This window comes from Sycon ciliatum, chromosome 3, assembly GCF_964019385.1.
Source record: "Sycon ciliatum chromosome 3, ocSycCili1.1, whole genome shotgun sequence".
Lineage (NCBI taxonomy): Eukaryota > Metazoa > Porifera > Calcarea > Leucosolenida > Sycettidae > Sycon > Sycon ciliatum.
The window spans coordinates 34446120-34459619 of NC_088645.1; the positions used below are offsets into that span (position 1 = coordinate 34446120).

The window sequence follows — 13500 nt, forward strand, 5'->3', positions numbered from 1 at the left end:
GGTCACGTGGGTCTCCCCAGCACAAGAGAGATAGACTCAAAACGAATCTTGGAAAGATGACTCGGGGATTGAACCACTCAACGACCGACACTGTTGTCCGCTCCTCATTTCCTTGTTTTTCAGGCATCAATCGTTGCGTGGCGGTAGAAGAGACTTGCAATTTCATATATCCAGTCTGTGTCAACTCGGATATTGGCTTTAAGTGTGAACGTAAGTTATGAAACTTGTTGTGAGTATTAGGGTTGGCAATATGGTAGGTCAGGACTATGCTGAAGAAAAGTCCAGATGCCCGAACCGTTTTCAGCCCAATTTTGTCAAATTCTTAGGGCTTGAAGAATCATGAAGGCACACACCTAATTCAAACATATTGTTAGTGTTCCCTGAATCCTACTTTATGTATACCCTCGTTTCCATGTCGGGACCCTTTGAAACTTTTTCAAACCCCTATACTGTGAAAAGCGGAAATTCGCAGCAGCCTGTGTAGTGTCACAGGAGGTGTGAGTTTTGTGAATGTTGAACGGTCTCTGCTTGGAAGAAAGCTGCACCATAGCTCAGTGGTAAGAGCATCGCTGGCCTCAAACGAAGGTCCCCGGTTTGGGTCCTGGTGGTGACAGTAAATTGTTTTACAGACTTTCCCTTTCCAACTCGTTCAACAAATGAAAATTGCCATTAAAGATTTTTAAAACTAGCAGTATCAGCCAGCATGTGTACGCTGCTGCGCGAGGACATACAACGCTTTTCCGAATCCCTGTACGATATGCGACTAAAATGCTTTGAAACCTCATTCATCAGTAAAAGTAACATACCCAGAGAAGATAAGGGATATACTTATATTTTCAAGCTCTTTTTTATGTCTGCATGGCACTAGTTTGAACCTGACTGGAGCAATCAGAAAGAACGCGTTATTGAATTTCGGATATACTCGTAAGATCAACGTTATGCATGCAGCCTTCATTCTATTCAAAGCGTTTTATCTCCTCGCGCAGCAGCCTACACATGCGGGCTGATACTGCAAGTAATCTAAATTGGGTTGAAACGGGTAGGAGTTTGGTCGGGTAACGAGTTCGGGTATTGCTATCGGGAATTTGACATATTAGTAGTGTGTACAACGAGTGGGCGCTTGCGCTGCAAAGACAGTGTACAGTGGACATGCAGCCATGTTTCTTATACAGTTGAAAATGCAGTATTTCAACTACTACCCGGATACCCACTCGAATTACGGCTAGCATGAGCACTCTACTACCCGATGACACCCCTAATCAAATTCTACATCAATGACATGAGGGGCTTGTGACATGCTGTTGGCTGATTCTTTGCACTGCGTGTTTCATGTGTGCGTGTGTCGCATGTGTGTGTGTATGTGTGTGTGTGGCCGTATGTGTGTGCGTACACGCGTGTGCCTCCATTATCTAGGTGAGCCTGCGCCTCCTGTTGTTCCCGGTTACCTTGCTAATTTTCTTGCTAATTTTCAATGAGCAAGTTGGTCCTACCTTGCTACACCCTAAGCATCCCTAACATGTGTTGTACAAGGAGGAAAACTTCATTCTGCCAGCGGAGAGGGATGAACACAATAACGTGGAGTACTATAAGTCGCCTGATGATTGCATTGAGCAAAAACCAAATCTGTAGACCTCCGTTGTGTCTTTTGTGTGTGAATTATTTTGTGTGTGAATTATTTTGTGTGTGAATTATTTTGTGTAGATTATCTTGTTTTTGTCCTCTAACTCTGCTACGCTCTCTGTAGATTTGCACTTCCTACAGTGCACAGAATGTACTTTCTGTTCTCATTCTCTCGTGAATGGCTACGAATAAAGACGGTCATTGAACTCCGAGTAGCACTGTGTGTGTGTGTGTGTGTGTGTGTGTGTGTGTGTGTGTGTGTGTGTGTGTGTGTGTGTGTGTGTGTGTGTGTGTGTGTGTGTGTGTGTGTGTGTGTGTGTGTGTACGTCGTCAGTCCTTTTTCTGCACCTTGTCCTCACCCACTTACTGAGGTGTGGTGAGCCCATAAGTGGGATCATTTTCAAGTCCACCCAGAGTTTGGGGGATTTCAGGGGGTGTCGGCCGTTGGCCGGTTCAATAGCCAGTTGAGTCATCTTTCCAGGATTCCTTTTGAGTCTCTCTTCCCTCTCCCGGGGAGACCCAATTGACCAGTTTTGGCAGTGTGCAACAAGTACAAGTGTGTGTTTGTGTGTGTGTGGTGTGTGGGGTGTGTGTGGGTGTGCGTGTGTGCGTGTGTGCGTGAGTGCATGAGTGCGTATGTGTGTGTGTGTGTGTGTGTGTGTGTGTGTGTGTGTGTGTGTGTGTGTGTGTGTGCATGAGTGGGTGTGGTTGATGGTGTAACGTTAGTGTTGGACCTGTCACCTCTGTCAAAGGTCAAGGTGTGTGTGTGTGTGTGTGTGTGTGTGTGTGTGTGTGTGTGTGTGTGTGTGTGTGTGTGTGTGTGTGTGTGTGTGTGTGTGTGTGTGGTGTGCGTGGTGTGTGTGTGTGTGTATGTGCGTGTGTGCGTGTGTGCGTGAGTGCATGAGTGCGTATGTGTGTGTGTGTGTGTGTGTGTGTGTGTGTGTGTGTGTGTGTGTGTGTGTGTGTGTGTGTGTGTGTGTGTGCATGAGTGGGTGTGGTTGATGGTGTAACGTTAGTGTTGGACCTGTCACCTCTGCTGGCTTGAGGTGCATACGCATACCAGTTGAGAGTATATGGGGGAGTGTTTCATTGGCCAAGTTCAGTGCTGGCAACTGAAATCCGCCCCCCCCCCCCCCTAGCGTCTCGCACGAATCGCTAACGCGGTAGGCTACACAATTGTGAACAATGCACCTTATCAGTGCTGGTGGTCTGCATGGTAAACGGTTCGGAGGTCATGCAGATAGTGTTTTCAATGAAAAGCAGGGAAGAAATCATGGCAATACAGCACGAGTACAGTATTGTATGCTCGAACTCGTCTTCTTCAAAGTTCTTTCTCACACTGACACAGTACATGTAGCAGAAGATGCGAGTGAATCAGCCTTCATCAGGTATCACGGGGCGGACGAGATAGTGGCGGGTAGTCCGCAAAACTCCGTTTACATGTACATGTACATTACATTCGTACATTATGCATGTTACGAAGTCATGACCTCTGGATTTTAGCAGTCATGATATGACTGCAGGCTATCGATATTGCTCGAAATTAATATATAGTTGATGTTCGGTCATGATGGAAGGAGACTTGAAGTTGAGCTACGAGAGATGAGCTGATTATTCGCAGGGTGAGGGTGACATCCGTTGGACGAGTATGATGATTACGAAGACCGTGAGTTGAACATGATAATTTTCAAAGGTAACTCACGCTATTTTGGCAATGAAATAATATTTTTACTGAAGTACAAAAGAAATCAAGTGATGAATAGAACTAGTGAAGATGAATAGAAGAAGTAATGTTTTCTCTTTTCCATGTTGATCTCTAACATGCATGGACACCTTGATATGGGGATACTCCTGTATATTGTTGTACTTATGGCCACTTGCAACTTGCAAGTACGAAAAAAGCACAATTTACCAAACTTTGAGGCTCCATAAGTACAACAAAGTGAATATATATCTCCGCGTGCCAAAGCATAATATGAGGATTTTACGAGAATAATGCGAGAATCCTTGAAAGCATAATTCCATGATTTCGCGAGCATAATCCGCTGGAGCCTAAATATTGGTGAGTCCTTTTGTGACTCAACAGATGGATTCATTAAAAGTCCTTTCCTTTCAAGATAGCCATCGAGCGCAGCCAGGTCCTCACTCAGTCGAGTCGTTACTGTTTGACACGAATGGCTACGGATATGGAAGGTTATTATAATCTGCGGAGAGTTTGTTAGACGAATGCCTGAAGCATTGTGGTGCATCGCGGATGTATATACAAAAGAGCAGTGGCCCAAGAACGGAGCCTTGAGGGACGCCTCTTGTGCATGCACGGGCATCACCGAGTGGATGTCCTACTCGAACTCTCCGAACGCTGTGGTTTATTACGTAGCTTGCAAACCATGCAAGGGCGGTGCCAGCTATACCCACGTTCTGCAGTTCATTGATTAGGCCGTGATGGTTCACTCGGTCAAAATGTAATGCTTTGCTCGTGTCGGCAAATACTACCCCACAGTACTCAAGGTAGAGGGTGACAGACAAATATGGTAGAGGGTGAGAGACAAAATATGCCATGTACTTGTAGAAATCTACATTACAGACAAGTGCAATACATGGGAAATGTGTTTCTGACCTGTGGTTTTCCTCTGCGCAATTCATTCTGACGTGGATGTTCAAGGACCAAAGTGGAAGCGTGAAAGCATCGTTCACATCCCCAGCACAATATAATCAGCGGTGTGGATGACCTGGCCAACATGTGTCCACATAAACGTTTCAGCGACAGAAGCGATGCTGTCTGGCGTGCACTCGCCTATTCTCAGTGCCGAAAGGCGGGCTCACGCCCCGACATGGCTACTCCCCCTTGTCTAACCCCCAAGACGAAATGATAGTAGCCGACTGGCCGAAATTTAAAAAAAAGTTTCTGGATGCAGCTCGCTACCAACCAAGCGCGACCCCTCGTACCAAGTGACGTCACGCAGCGAAACACCCAGCCACATGCACAGCGCTGTCAGCTGAAATCCGACCCCCTGAGCGGTGCGCTCACATCGCAAAGACCCAACACGGGATAGTAAAACTATGAAACAGAGACCGATAGAACGTGGACGCACCGCTAGGGGGTCGAATTTCAGTTGCCAGCACTGTGCTTCACAGGCCCGTGCCAAGTAGCTTTAACGTTTCTAGAGCGCACAGAGCAATCATACTTTTCCAGCAATAGGCAGTCGCCGACCATGCCCACAGTGGCCACCAAGGTCTGAAAAGGATTCTGTTCGGGCTTGCTGAACACATTACAGTATCGGCGTTCGCTGAGCCTTCGTCACGTCCAGTCTGCGATATGTGAGAAGGCCAAGGAGGATATTTTGGCTTACCTCCCGCCTAGAGCATTTTAAACAAGAGCTCAATAGGTTATTATAGACAGGGATACCGACTGTTCACTGAAAACAACTTCTACGAATGTCGTCTCATCGAAAGACCATTCGCATACTGGAATTGCATTCTACCCGACAGACCAGGCACAGAACGCGTGTCTCACCGTAACCAGGTTAACAGCGAAGCATCACTAAAAAGTTATTTGGTTGGTTGGTTTTTATTTCACTTCGCACATTCAAACGGGATGACGACCCAATAAAATGACGGCGAAGGCTTAGCCTAGAAGTGGCTATGGAAGAACATAGTAAAAGCTATGGAAGCACATAGTAAGAGAATAGGATACTAATATCTGCGGGTAAACGGGGGGGGGGAGAGAGAGAATACGATGTATCTGTGATACTACGTGCGGGTTACTGAACTGCACAGGGAGGGAGAGCAGAGCGATCAGCAGCAACTCGAACTACTCCCTACAGGCGTATGGTACACATGCATGCTTAAACTCAGGTAGCCGGGTAATTGTGCGGACCTCACCAGGGAGAGCGTTCCACAGCAGAGCACCAGCAACAGAAAATCTCCGCTGACCGCGGCGGCTACGGTTTGCCTGGCTTAGTAGGCCATTTGACTGCTGATGGCGGGTAGGGGTGCCTTGTGCCGGGGTCAGAAGCTGGGCGAGCACAGGGCTGGTGCCTGGTGATTTCACATAATATTATTGTACACACACCAAACGATCTATCAACCATAATATTCCGCTCGTACATTGAAAAACTACATTATTAATTTTTACTTGGACCTTGGAACAAGAGCAGGCAGGCACGTGGGAGACCATAACTGAGAAACTTAGGGTACTAGGTTCAGGTCCTGCTTGGTAGGGGAAGGACGTTGTCCAGCCGTTTTGTGACCCACAGTTATTTCATTGGGAACTCGTTGCCTGGCATGACGGCAACATGGACGCAGTCAATGGGATTTTGTTGGTCTTTGACCACTTTGTGGTGGGTCTTATCTAATTCTCTCTTCCGGTCGGTGTCTCCCGCTTCTGGGCAGGCATGCCCCATGCTTCATGCATGCTTTTGAATTTTGAATTCTTTATTCTCACGATGGCACCATCGCCAATAAGAGATATGCTTGTTCCTGTTTTTGTTTTTGTGATATGTAAGCACATGCACGTGTACGTGTACGTGTACGTGTACGTGTGCGTGTCTACAGTGTCCTGCCGCTACTAGGGCTTTGGCCGTGACCACAATTTATCTCCTCGTTTTCTCCTCTCTTTTCTCTTTTGCCAAGAGCTTTTTTCTCGCCGTGACCACTATTTATCTTTTATTTTTTCTTCTTTTTCTCCTTTGGAGAAGTGTGTGTTCCTCCCTACATGAGAGCTGGCGAATTTCCTGCAGATTTGAATTCTCACTTGACTGACTCACGACTGCCATCCAGAGCACACGAGAAGTCCATCGAACCGTCCACTCGGCAAACTTGCAAGAAAGCACCACTCCCTGCTCAATACACAGTGTTTCGGGGAATTCACCCCTCACCAGTTGAGCTTGAGTAGGCTGAGGAATATTGTACCTGAAGAGCACCACTTATATAGTGCTCTCCAGGCACTATCATCACCAGGATACAAACTTCCAGAGACGCTCCGTTTCTAGCGCGACACACAGCTCGTGAACACCAGATAGCAGCGTGAGTCAGTGTCGCTCATGAAGGTGCTGAACAAGTGCTGAGGACCGTTGGCCATTTACAACGTTGTTGCCTCCAAACTATCTAATTCGCAAGCCCGCGCTGGGGACAACAATGTGAAGAAGAGGTCGGTGCGACTTCGGCGATATTTGGGAATGTGTGTGTTGCTCCGTAACCGGGAGCTCGCGGTTTTCCCGCCGACTTGAATTCTCACTTGACTGACTCACGACTGCCATCCATAGCAAAGGTGAAGTCCATCGAACCGTCCACCCGGCAAATCTGCAAGAATGCACCACTCCCTGATCAATACACAGTGTTTCAGGGAATTCACCCCTCATGAGTTGTGCTTGAGTAGGCTGAGGAAGATTGTGCCTGAAGAGCACCACTTATGTGCTCTCCAGGGACAATACATCACCAGGGATACGAATTTGCAGAGATGCTCCGCTTCTAGCGCGACAAACACCTCGTGCACACCAGACAGCAGCGTGAGTCAGTTTCGCTCATGGAGGTGCTGAACAAGCGCTGAGGACCGATGGCCACTCACAACGTTGTTGCCTCCAAACTATCTAATTCGCAAGCCCGCGCTGGGGACAACAATGTGAAGAAGAGGTCGGTGCGACTTCGGCGATAGTTGGGGAAGTGTGTGCCTCCTTAATTTCTTTTTTCTTTCTTTTTTCTTTTGCTAAGAGCTTTCTTTTCCCATATTTTCTTTTCATCTGTGTCTCATTTCTAAGTTTTCCCATTCCTGGGTTACTTGGACCTCATTAGCTTCCTTGTCATTGGACATGTTCAGTCCATTCGTTGTCCATACCTTGCGAAACAGCATACATGGACGACGGTAACCTGTACTCCACGGACCGTCAACATCTAGCGTGCGCACTAACAGAGGCAGAGATAGTGTTCAAAGAGTGGAACCTCAACATCAACCCTACCAAGACCAAGTGGACCCATCTATACCAAGAAGAGGATGTTGCAAGAAGAGGTGAGGAACGATGGAGGTCCACCCGGTTGCTTGGTTCACTGTACGGAGTAACAGAAGACCTCAAACGCCGGCGCCAGCAAGCCGCATCTGCCTTCAACACACTTGTCAGCCTGTGGATGCGGAGACAAGTTATCTCTGAAGCAACCCGCCTGAGGTTGTTTGATGCATTTGTGCTATCTATTTTGACCTACAACTGTGGCGTGTGGGTGCTTTCATCCCGGGATGATACAGCAATGGATGCGTTCCACAGAAAGCAGCTCCGCCGTCTATTAGGGATATCTTACCCGGAAATTATCTCCAACACAGACCTATTAGTATATACCCGCTGCAATGTCGAGCCAATATCCATACTAAGCAGAAGACCACGATGGAAACGGTTTGGTCATATTCTACGCCTCCCTGAAGCAACTCCAGCGCAGGTGAGCATGACAGCGTATTTCCAGCGACAGAATCGGGGCTGGCTCGGACGCTCGCGCATCACCCTACCAGTGGTGATAGACAACGAATTAGCCAAGGCAACGTCCATGCGTCTCCGGAGTCTGAAGGACCTGGAGACACTGCGTTTGGTGGCTCGGAACAGGCAATTACTTAAAACGATATAATCGCACAGGTCACATTGTAGAGTGCAGATCACCTAGTGCTTTCAACAATAATATCGTACTTCCACATTATGGGAATTTAGTATAACCCCACACCCGTCATTGTTGAATATTCGATAATAGCGTGGATGTCCCCAACAATAATATATTTTCATTTTTTGTTATCCTCTCCCATGCCGTTGTACATAAGCGGCTTGCCGCGGATATGTCAATACTGTATATTACTAGTTTTTTTTGTTTGTTTTTTTGCTCAGAAGCTAGCATACCTGATGAGGAAAATGTTATTAACTCCAAAGCACGAAAAAGACCAAAAACTAAACCAAGAACATGTGCAATACCATGTTATTTAGAAAGACAGGACAAGTGAATAATTAGTCAGTCTACTAGTCCATTTGGTTTGCGAATTCAAATAAACACAACCAACCATCACCTTCCATCGCTTTAGGAGTTCCAGCTGCGCTTTGATCCTAGAGGGTGGTGCAGTGGCGTTCCTGCGCTTTGATCCTAGAGGGTGGTGCAGTGGCGTTCCTGCGCTTTGATCCTAGAGGGTCTGAGAGGGTGGTGCAGTGGCGTTCATGCGCTTTGATCCTAGAGGGTGGTGGCGTTCATGCGCTTTGATCCTAGAGGGTGGTGGCGTTCCTGCGCTTTGATCCTAGAGGGTGGTGCAGTGGCGTTCCTGCGCTTTGTTCCTAGAGGGTGGTGCAGTGGCGTTCATGCGTATGCGCAAAACTCGGTCTCCAGCTGAGTCTCACGTGAACCGTAAAAAAATGGAATACTACAGTCCATTCAGAAAAAAATGAACTTCTAGCTTTTGGCCATAAATGGGTGAAACGTTGAGTTTTTTTAGAATTTTTTCCTGCAATCCCATATGGAATCCTCTTCCAATTATGTTTCTGAAGTTTTTTTGTCCAAAAAGCAAGCCATAGCAAGAATAGGATTTCGGCCAGGTTTTGCCCCAAAAGCACTGAATTGGGAAAAACCATCAAAATCCAGGCCGTTTGACCCCGCCTGCAACAGTGCATTCTGCGGTTCGAACCCCAGTTCAGGCACCCTTTTTGGACCCTTTTTCAAATTTCAAAGTTCGCAGCACTGCACTGTGTACGATGAAATCACGAAAAATCGCCAAATACGGGAGCTCGCCAGAGCCAGGACCCATCTTTTTATGAATGGACTGTAGTAGGTTCTACGGCATTATGTGCCAAGTCTTTTTTCCTCTCACTGTAGAGTCTCAAGTGTATTTTCGTTGGCGCTTATATTATGGCGCTATAACGTGACGCCTCAGTCATTGTATCTGCCAGGTTCTTTCGAGATCGTACTTGTATTTATATACACAGAAGTCTTGCTTGGTAGTTTATCATGTTTTTCGATTTTGACAGCATGTTACAAGGCGAATGGTCGCAAGACCGGGACTCTGCCAACCGGGCTATGTGTGTAGTCAGGAGCACTACGCGTCCTCGCCTTGTAACATGCTGTCAAAATCGAAAAACATGATCATATTTCCACTCTGCGAGCATGCATGGCAGTGCAATGTAGTGATACCTGTTGTGCTTAGTAGCAAGAAGGTGTAACTATAAGCTCCTTAGATACGCTCACTAGCGCGTTTGGAATGAGACTACCACCCGTTATGGAATGCTCACCTTGGATGCAGACTTAAATGGGCGTGTGCACGTACACACGAGTGCTCATACTGTAGAAGACCAAAGTGGGCACGAGATTTCCGCAATGTTCACGAGCCATGCCAGTGTCTCTGCCAAATACGGGCTGAAGAAAGCACAGAGAAGTATTGAGGTCGAGAATTCAACAACAGAAGCAACGGCAGAGAGTTTATTGCAGGCAGAAGGGCAGTCTGTTTCTGTTTCGTTTGTTTCGTAATTCGGTGAGTGCCATTTCCCAAAGACCGTTCTTAGCAGTGTACTAAACACCGGTGATTGTTACTCAGTTCCTACACACTGGTAATTCAGTTTTCCTAGCTTAACTGCCATCTGTCAATTCCTCTCGATGACGTTTTTATCCCGGTGCGTATCTGTGAAGTACTTCAAGTGTCCCCCTCAACCAGGTCAGTTTCTACCTCACTTATATAATTACTCTCCATCTCAATGTCTTAGTCGTACTTGTCCGTCGGTTCAAACTGCATTGCTTGGTTGTCACATGGCTACTAACCGGTGCAAGGACGGTGAGAGTCGTGTGATTTAGTTTACAAGTAGAGCGTTTCTGTACATATTGGTTTCGTTATTTGAATTCGCGAGTGCTCACGTGCTACAAGACCAATGACATACAAGCGACTTTGGCCACGGAGTTAACTTCCATAGAGATTATATTATATTTCCTCACTTTAGGCGACGTGGAGACAATAATTTAACGATAGCAATGAATAATATTAGTTCTGCGGTCATGGCTCATTTTTTAGCACTTTTTGAATAATTGTATCATTCCAATAATCATTTATTGCTCTGCTATACACTATTATTCTTCAGTCACGAAAATCCACTGATGAGAGTGATAAGAAAATCGATTTTGATAGACCTCTTTTGAGACTTCTTTGTTGTGTGCCATGACCGCGAAACTAATATTATTCATTGATATCATTACTTCACTTTGTTAAAGGATCAGTCGAGGAAGTGAACTGCATGAAAAGAGAAGAAAAAATGCCAGACCCACCAGGACTCAAGGGAAAAAAGGCCTAACTGCCATCAATGTGGGTGGCACGTGTCGTGAGCTGCCTTTGAAATGAAAAATAAACACACTTGTCAGAGCCTTCTGGGTGCGGCGTGGTCCCATAAGCTCGGATGGTGGGAGTATTGTTGATGGCAACCAAGGTCCTGGTCCTGGTGGGTCTGGCACTTTCTTTCTCTTTTCAGGCAGTTCACTTCCGGGACTGATCCTTTGACTAAGTGAAGTAAACCATTGTGTGATACAACATGCCCTCAAGTGCCAACAAGTGGTCTTGGATAAAGATTTCCACTAAAACCACTTGGGGACGAGACATGGGTGCACATGTGAGTTTCAGGTGCACTAGGTGCGCAGTACACGAGACCTTTCTGGGCCATCTTGCGCCACTGTTGCAGTCCGTGGTGATTTGTTGTTGTGTGACCAGTTTCTCTTTCTCCTCATGTTGAGCTGCTGTTCAGCAAGTGACGGTTCATGGCAGCATCATGAGAGTTTCTCCGATGGCAGGAGTTACTACCATGATGTCTCAGTGCTGGTGGCGCAGCGAAAAAGCATATGGAGGCGCTGAGTGCGTGCTTTCCTGCCACGCGGTTGCGTTTGGCTAGTGCATGGCTGTAAGAGAGTTCGAAATTTGACTACTTCTCCATCCGTGACTTCTCGCTCCACATATACTGGCATGCACAGAGACATAGACAGCAATAGCGGCAACACACAAAGTGAAGGGTAGTTGGCCGCAGCCAGATGTGAACCGGATAACGAGTGACGTATAGAAGCAAGGACTGAGAACAGAGTGTCTCAGATAGAATAGGCGTGCCAGTGGATAGCAGAAATAGGCCATGATGCAGAACCACTTGGGACCGTCAGGTTAATTTTCCTGGGCCGAGCCAGCCGGGAAAAAACCCTCGCGCCGACGGACGCAGTTGTGAGGGAAAAAACCGGGTGTATATCCCCAATGGCGATTAGGCATCATGTAGGCATGGCAAGCACATCACGGCAAACATTGATAAAAAGCAACGATAATATGCACAGAAATGAAGGGTGGGAGGGCAGGGACACTGGTGAGATCCAAAACTGACCGAAGAAGTCAGGAAAAGAAGCGACAATAAAGAACACACCAGATGCCATATTTGCAACAGAAAATATTTCGCGAGGAATACAACTTCTTTCGGCATGTGTATTTGTTGCTCTCTGTGGTACCGCAGGGTTTCTTCCCCACTCTTGCGGGTCTGCTGTGTTCAAGGAATCAAGGATGGCGACCATGGGCCATCTTGCAGGTAGGCTCCTATTGGTTTAATGAATCTCTAGAGCTATGCAGGTTGAAAAATCTTTAAACTATTCCAAACCAGACAGGGCCTAGTAATACTAAAGGTTGACTTTTTGGATCTACTTTCAAGTTGATCCAGCTCCATTTATGTTTGCGGGTCTTTCCTCCGTGGCACGGTTCCATATTCTTCGGAAGATCTGGAACCAATTCGTGGTAGGGTCCGGAAGAAAAATTGGCAGAATTCGGTACTTTTTCTGGTAAGCTTCATGCATGTTTGGTATGTGGATAAAAAAATGGAGCAGAGTGAAAAAAAACATAGACCAGAACTCAGATGGTGAGCCAAGGAAAAACTGTATTTAAAAATGGAACAAATAACTCTCGGGCAAAAGTTATTTTTTCCATGTTTAAATACAATCTTTTCCTTGGCTCACCATCTGAGTTCTGGTCTATGTTTTTTTCCATGTTACACTAGACCAGAACATGTTTCTTTTACATTACACGAACCTGAAGAGTGTCGCTGTGATTCTTAGTGCCGGCGCTCACGTATCGCCGAGCACAACACCACTATTGCTTCAGGTGAAAGATGATACCTGCATTGTACATCATACTATCACACCTGCTATTGATAACGTTATTGTGAGGCACACTGTCCATACGCTGTGGAGCACTGATGACTGCATTCCAGTCACACAAGAAAATATGAGCCGCAATCAGCGAAAACGACCCTTAGAGGTTGTCAGAGTCGGAAGATGAGGAGTTGTCACCTGAGATAAATTCTGAGTCTGGGGCTAGTGACGGCAGCGACGTCGTGTCTTCAGCTGTGCTGCTGCTGTGGTGTTGCCATTGCTGTTGTTGGTCTGTTGTTGTCGCTGTCGCTATTGTTGTTGCCGTTGCTGTTGTTGTTGGTCATTTTGTAAGAGCTTGGACAGTTCACTTGTCCAGGCAATAAAGCAGTCTCTCTCTATCTCTCTCTCTCTCTCTCTATCTATCTCTATCTCGAATCTATCTCTCCTCTCTCATCATTCATGCATCACACTCTCATGGAAATATATAATATATTTTTCTTTTATTATATATTTATTATATATTTTTTATTAACTTAGAAGTTGCGACTTCGGCGGTAATAGTCATGAAGTTCGGCAAGAAGCGTGTGTTCCTAGTTGGAACAATCAACTTCATATTTTTTATTATATATTTTATTATATTTTTTTATAGCTAGGTGTCAGGACGTCGAATGTTTCAGTACTCTGTCAGTTTTGTGCCTAGTTATTGCACTTTCTGACTGTATATAGTATCATGTTACAGTGATGGAGAGTTACTCTTTTCTCGTATCCATATGTCTTTTT

The 13500-nt window shown here is 46.2% G+C and overlaps 1 protein-coding gene and 1 long non-coding RNA gene across 2 annotated transcripts in view; both read left to right on the plus strand.

Annotated features, from left to right (window-relative positions):
- The window catches only part of LOC135812702 (uncharacterized), a 9432-nt gene extending 7606 nt beyond the window's left edge, over window positions 1-1826 (plus strand). The window contains exons 7-8 of the mRNA XM_065325972.1: window positions 124-210; window positions 1414-1826. Of these exons, the coding sequence (XP_065182044.1) occupies window positions 124-210; window positions 1414-1475 (149 nt within the window). The 3' untranslated portion in view covers window positions 1476-1826. The remainder of the gene's footprint in view (window positions 1-123; window positions 211-1413) is intronic.
- Window positions 1827-10114: 8288 nt separating this feature from the next.
- LOC135812704 (uncharacterized) overlaps window positions 10115-13500 on the plus strand; it is a 10737-nt gene continuing 7351 nt past the window's right edge. Inside the window, exons 1-2 of the long non-coding RNA XR_010552926.1 lie at window positions 10115-10279; window positions 12093-12164. This is a non-coding gene — a long non-coding RNA (uncharacterized LOC135812704). The remainder of the gene's footprint in view (window positions 10280-12092; window positions 12165-13500) is intronic.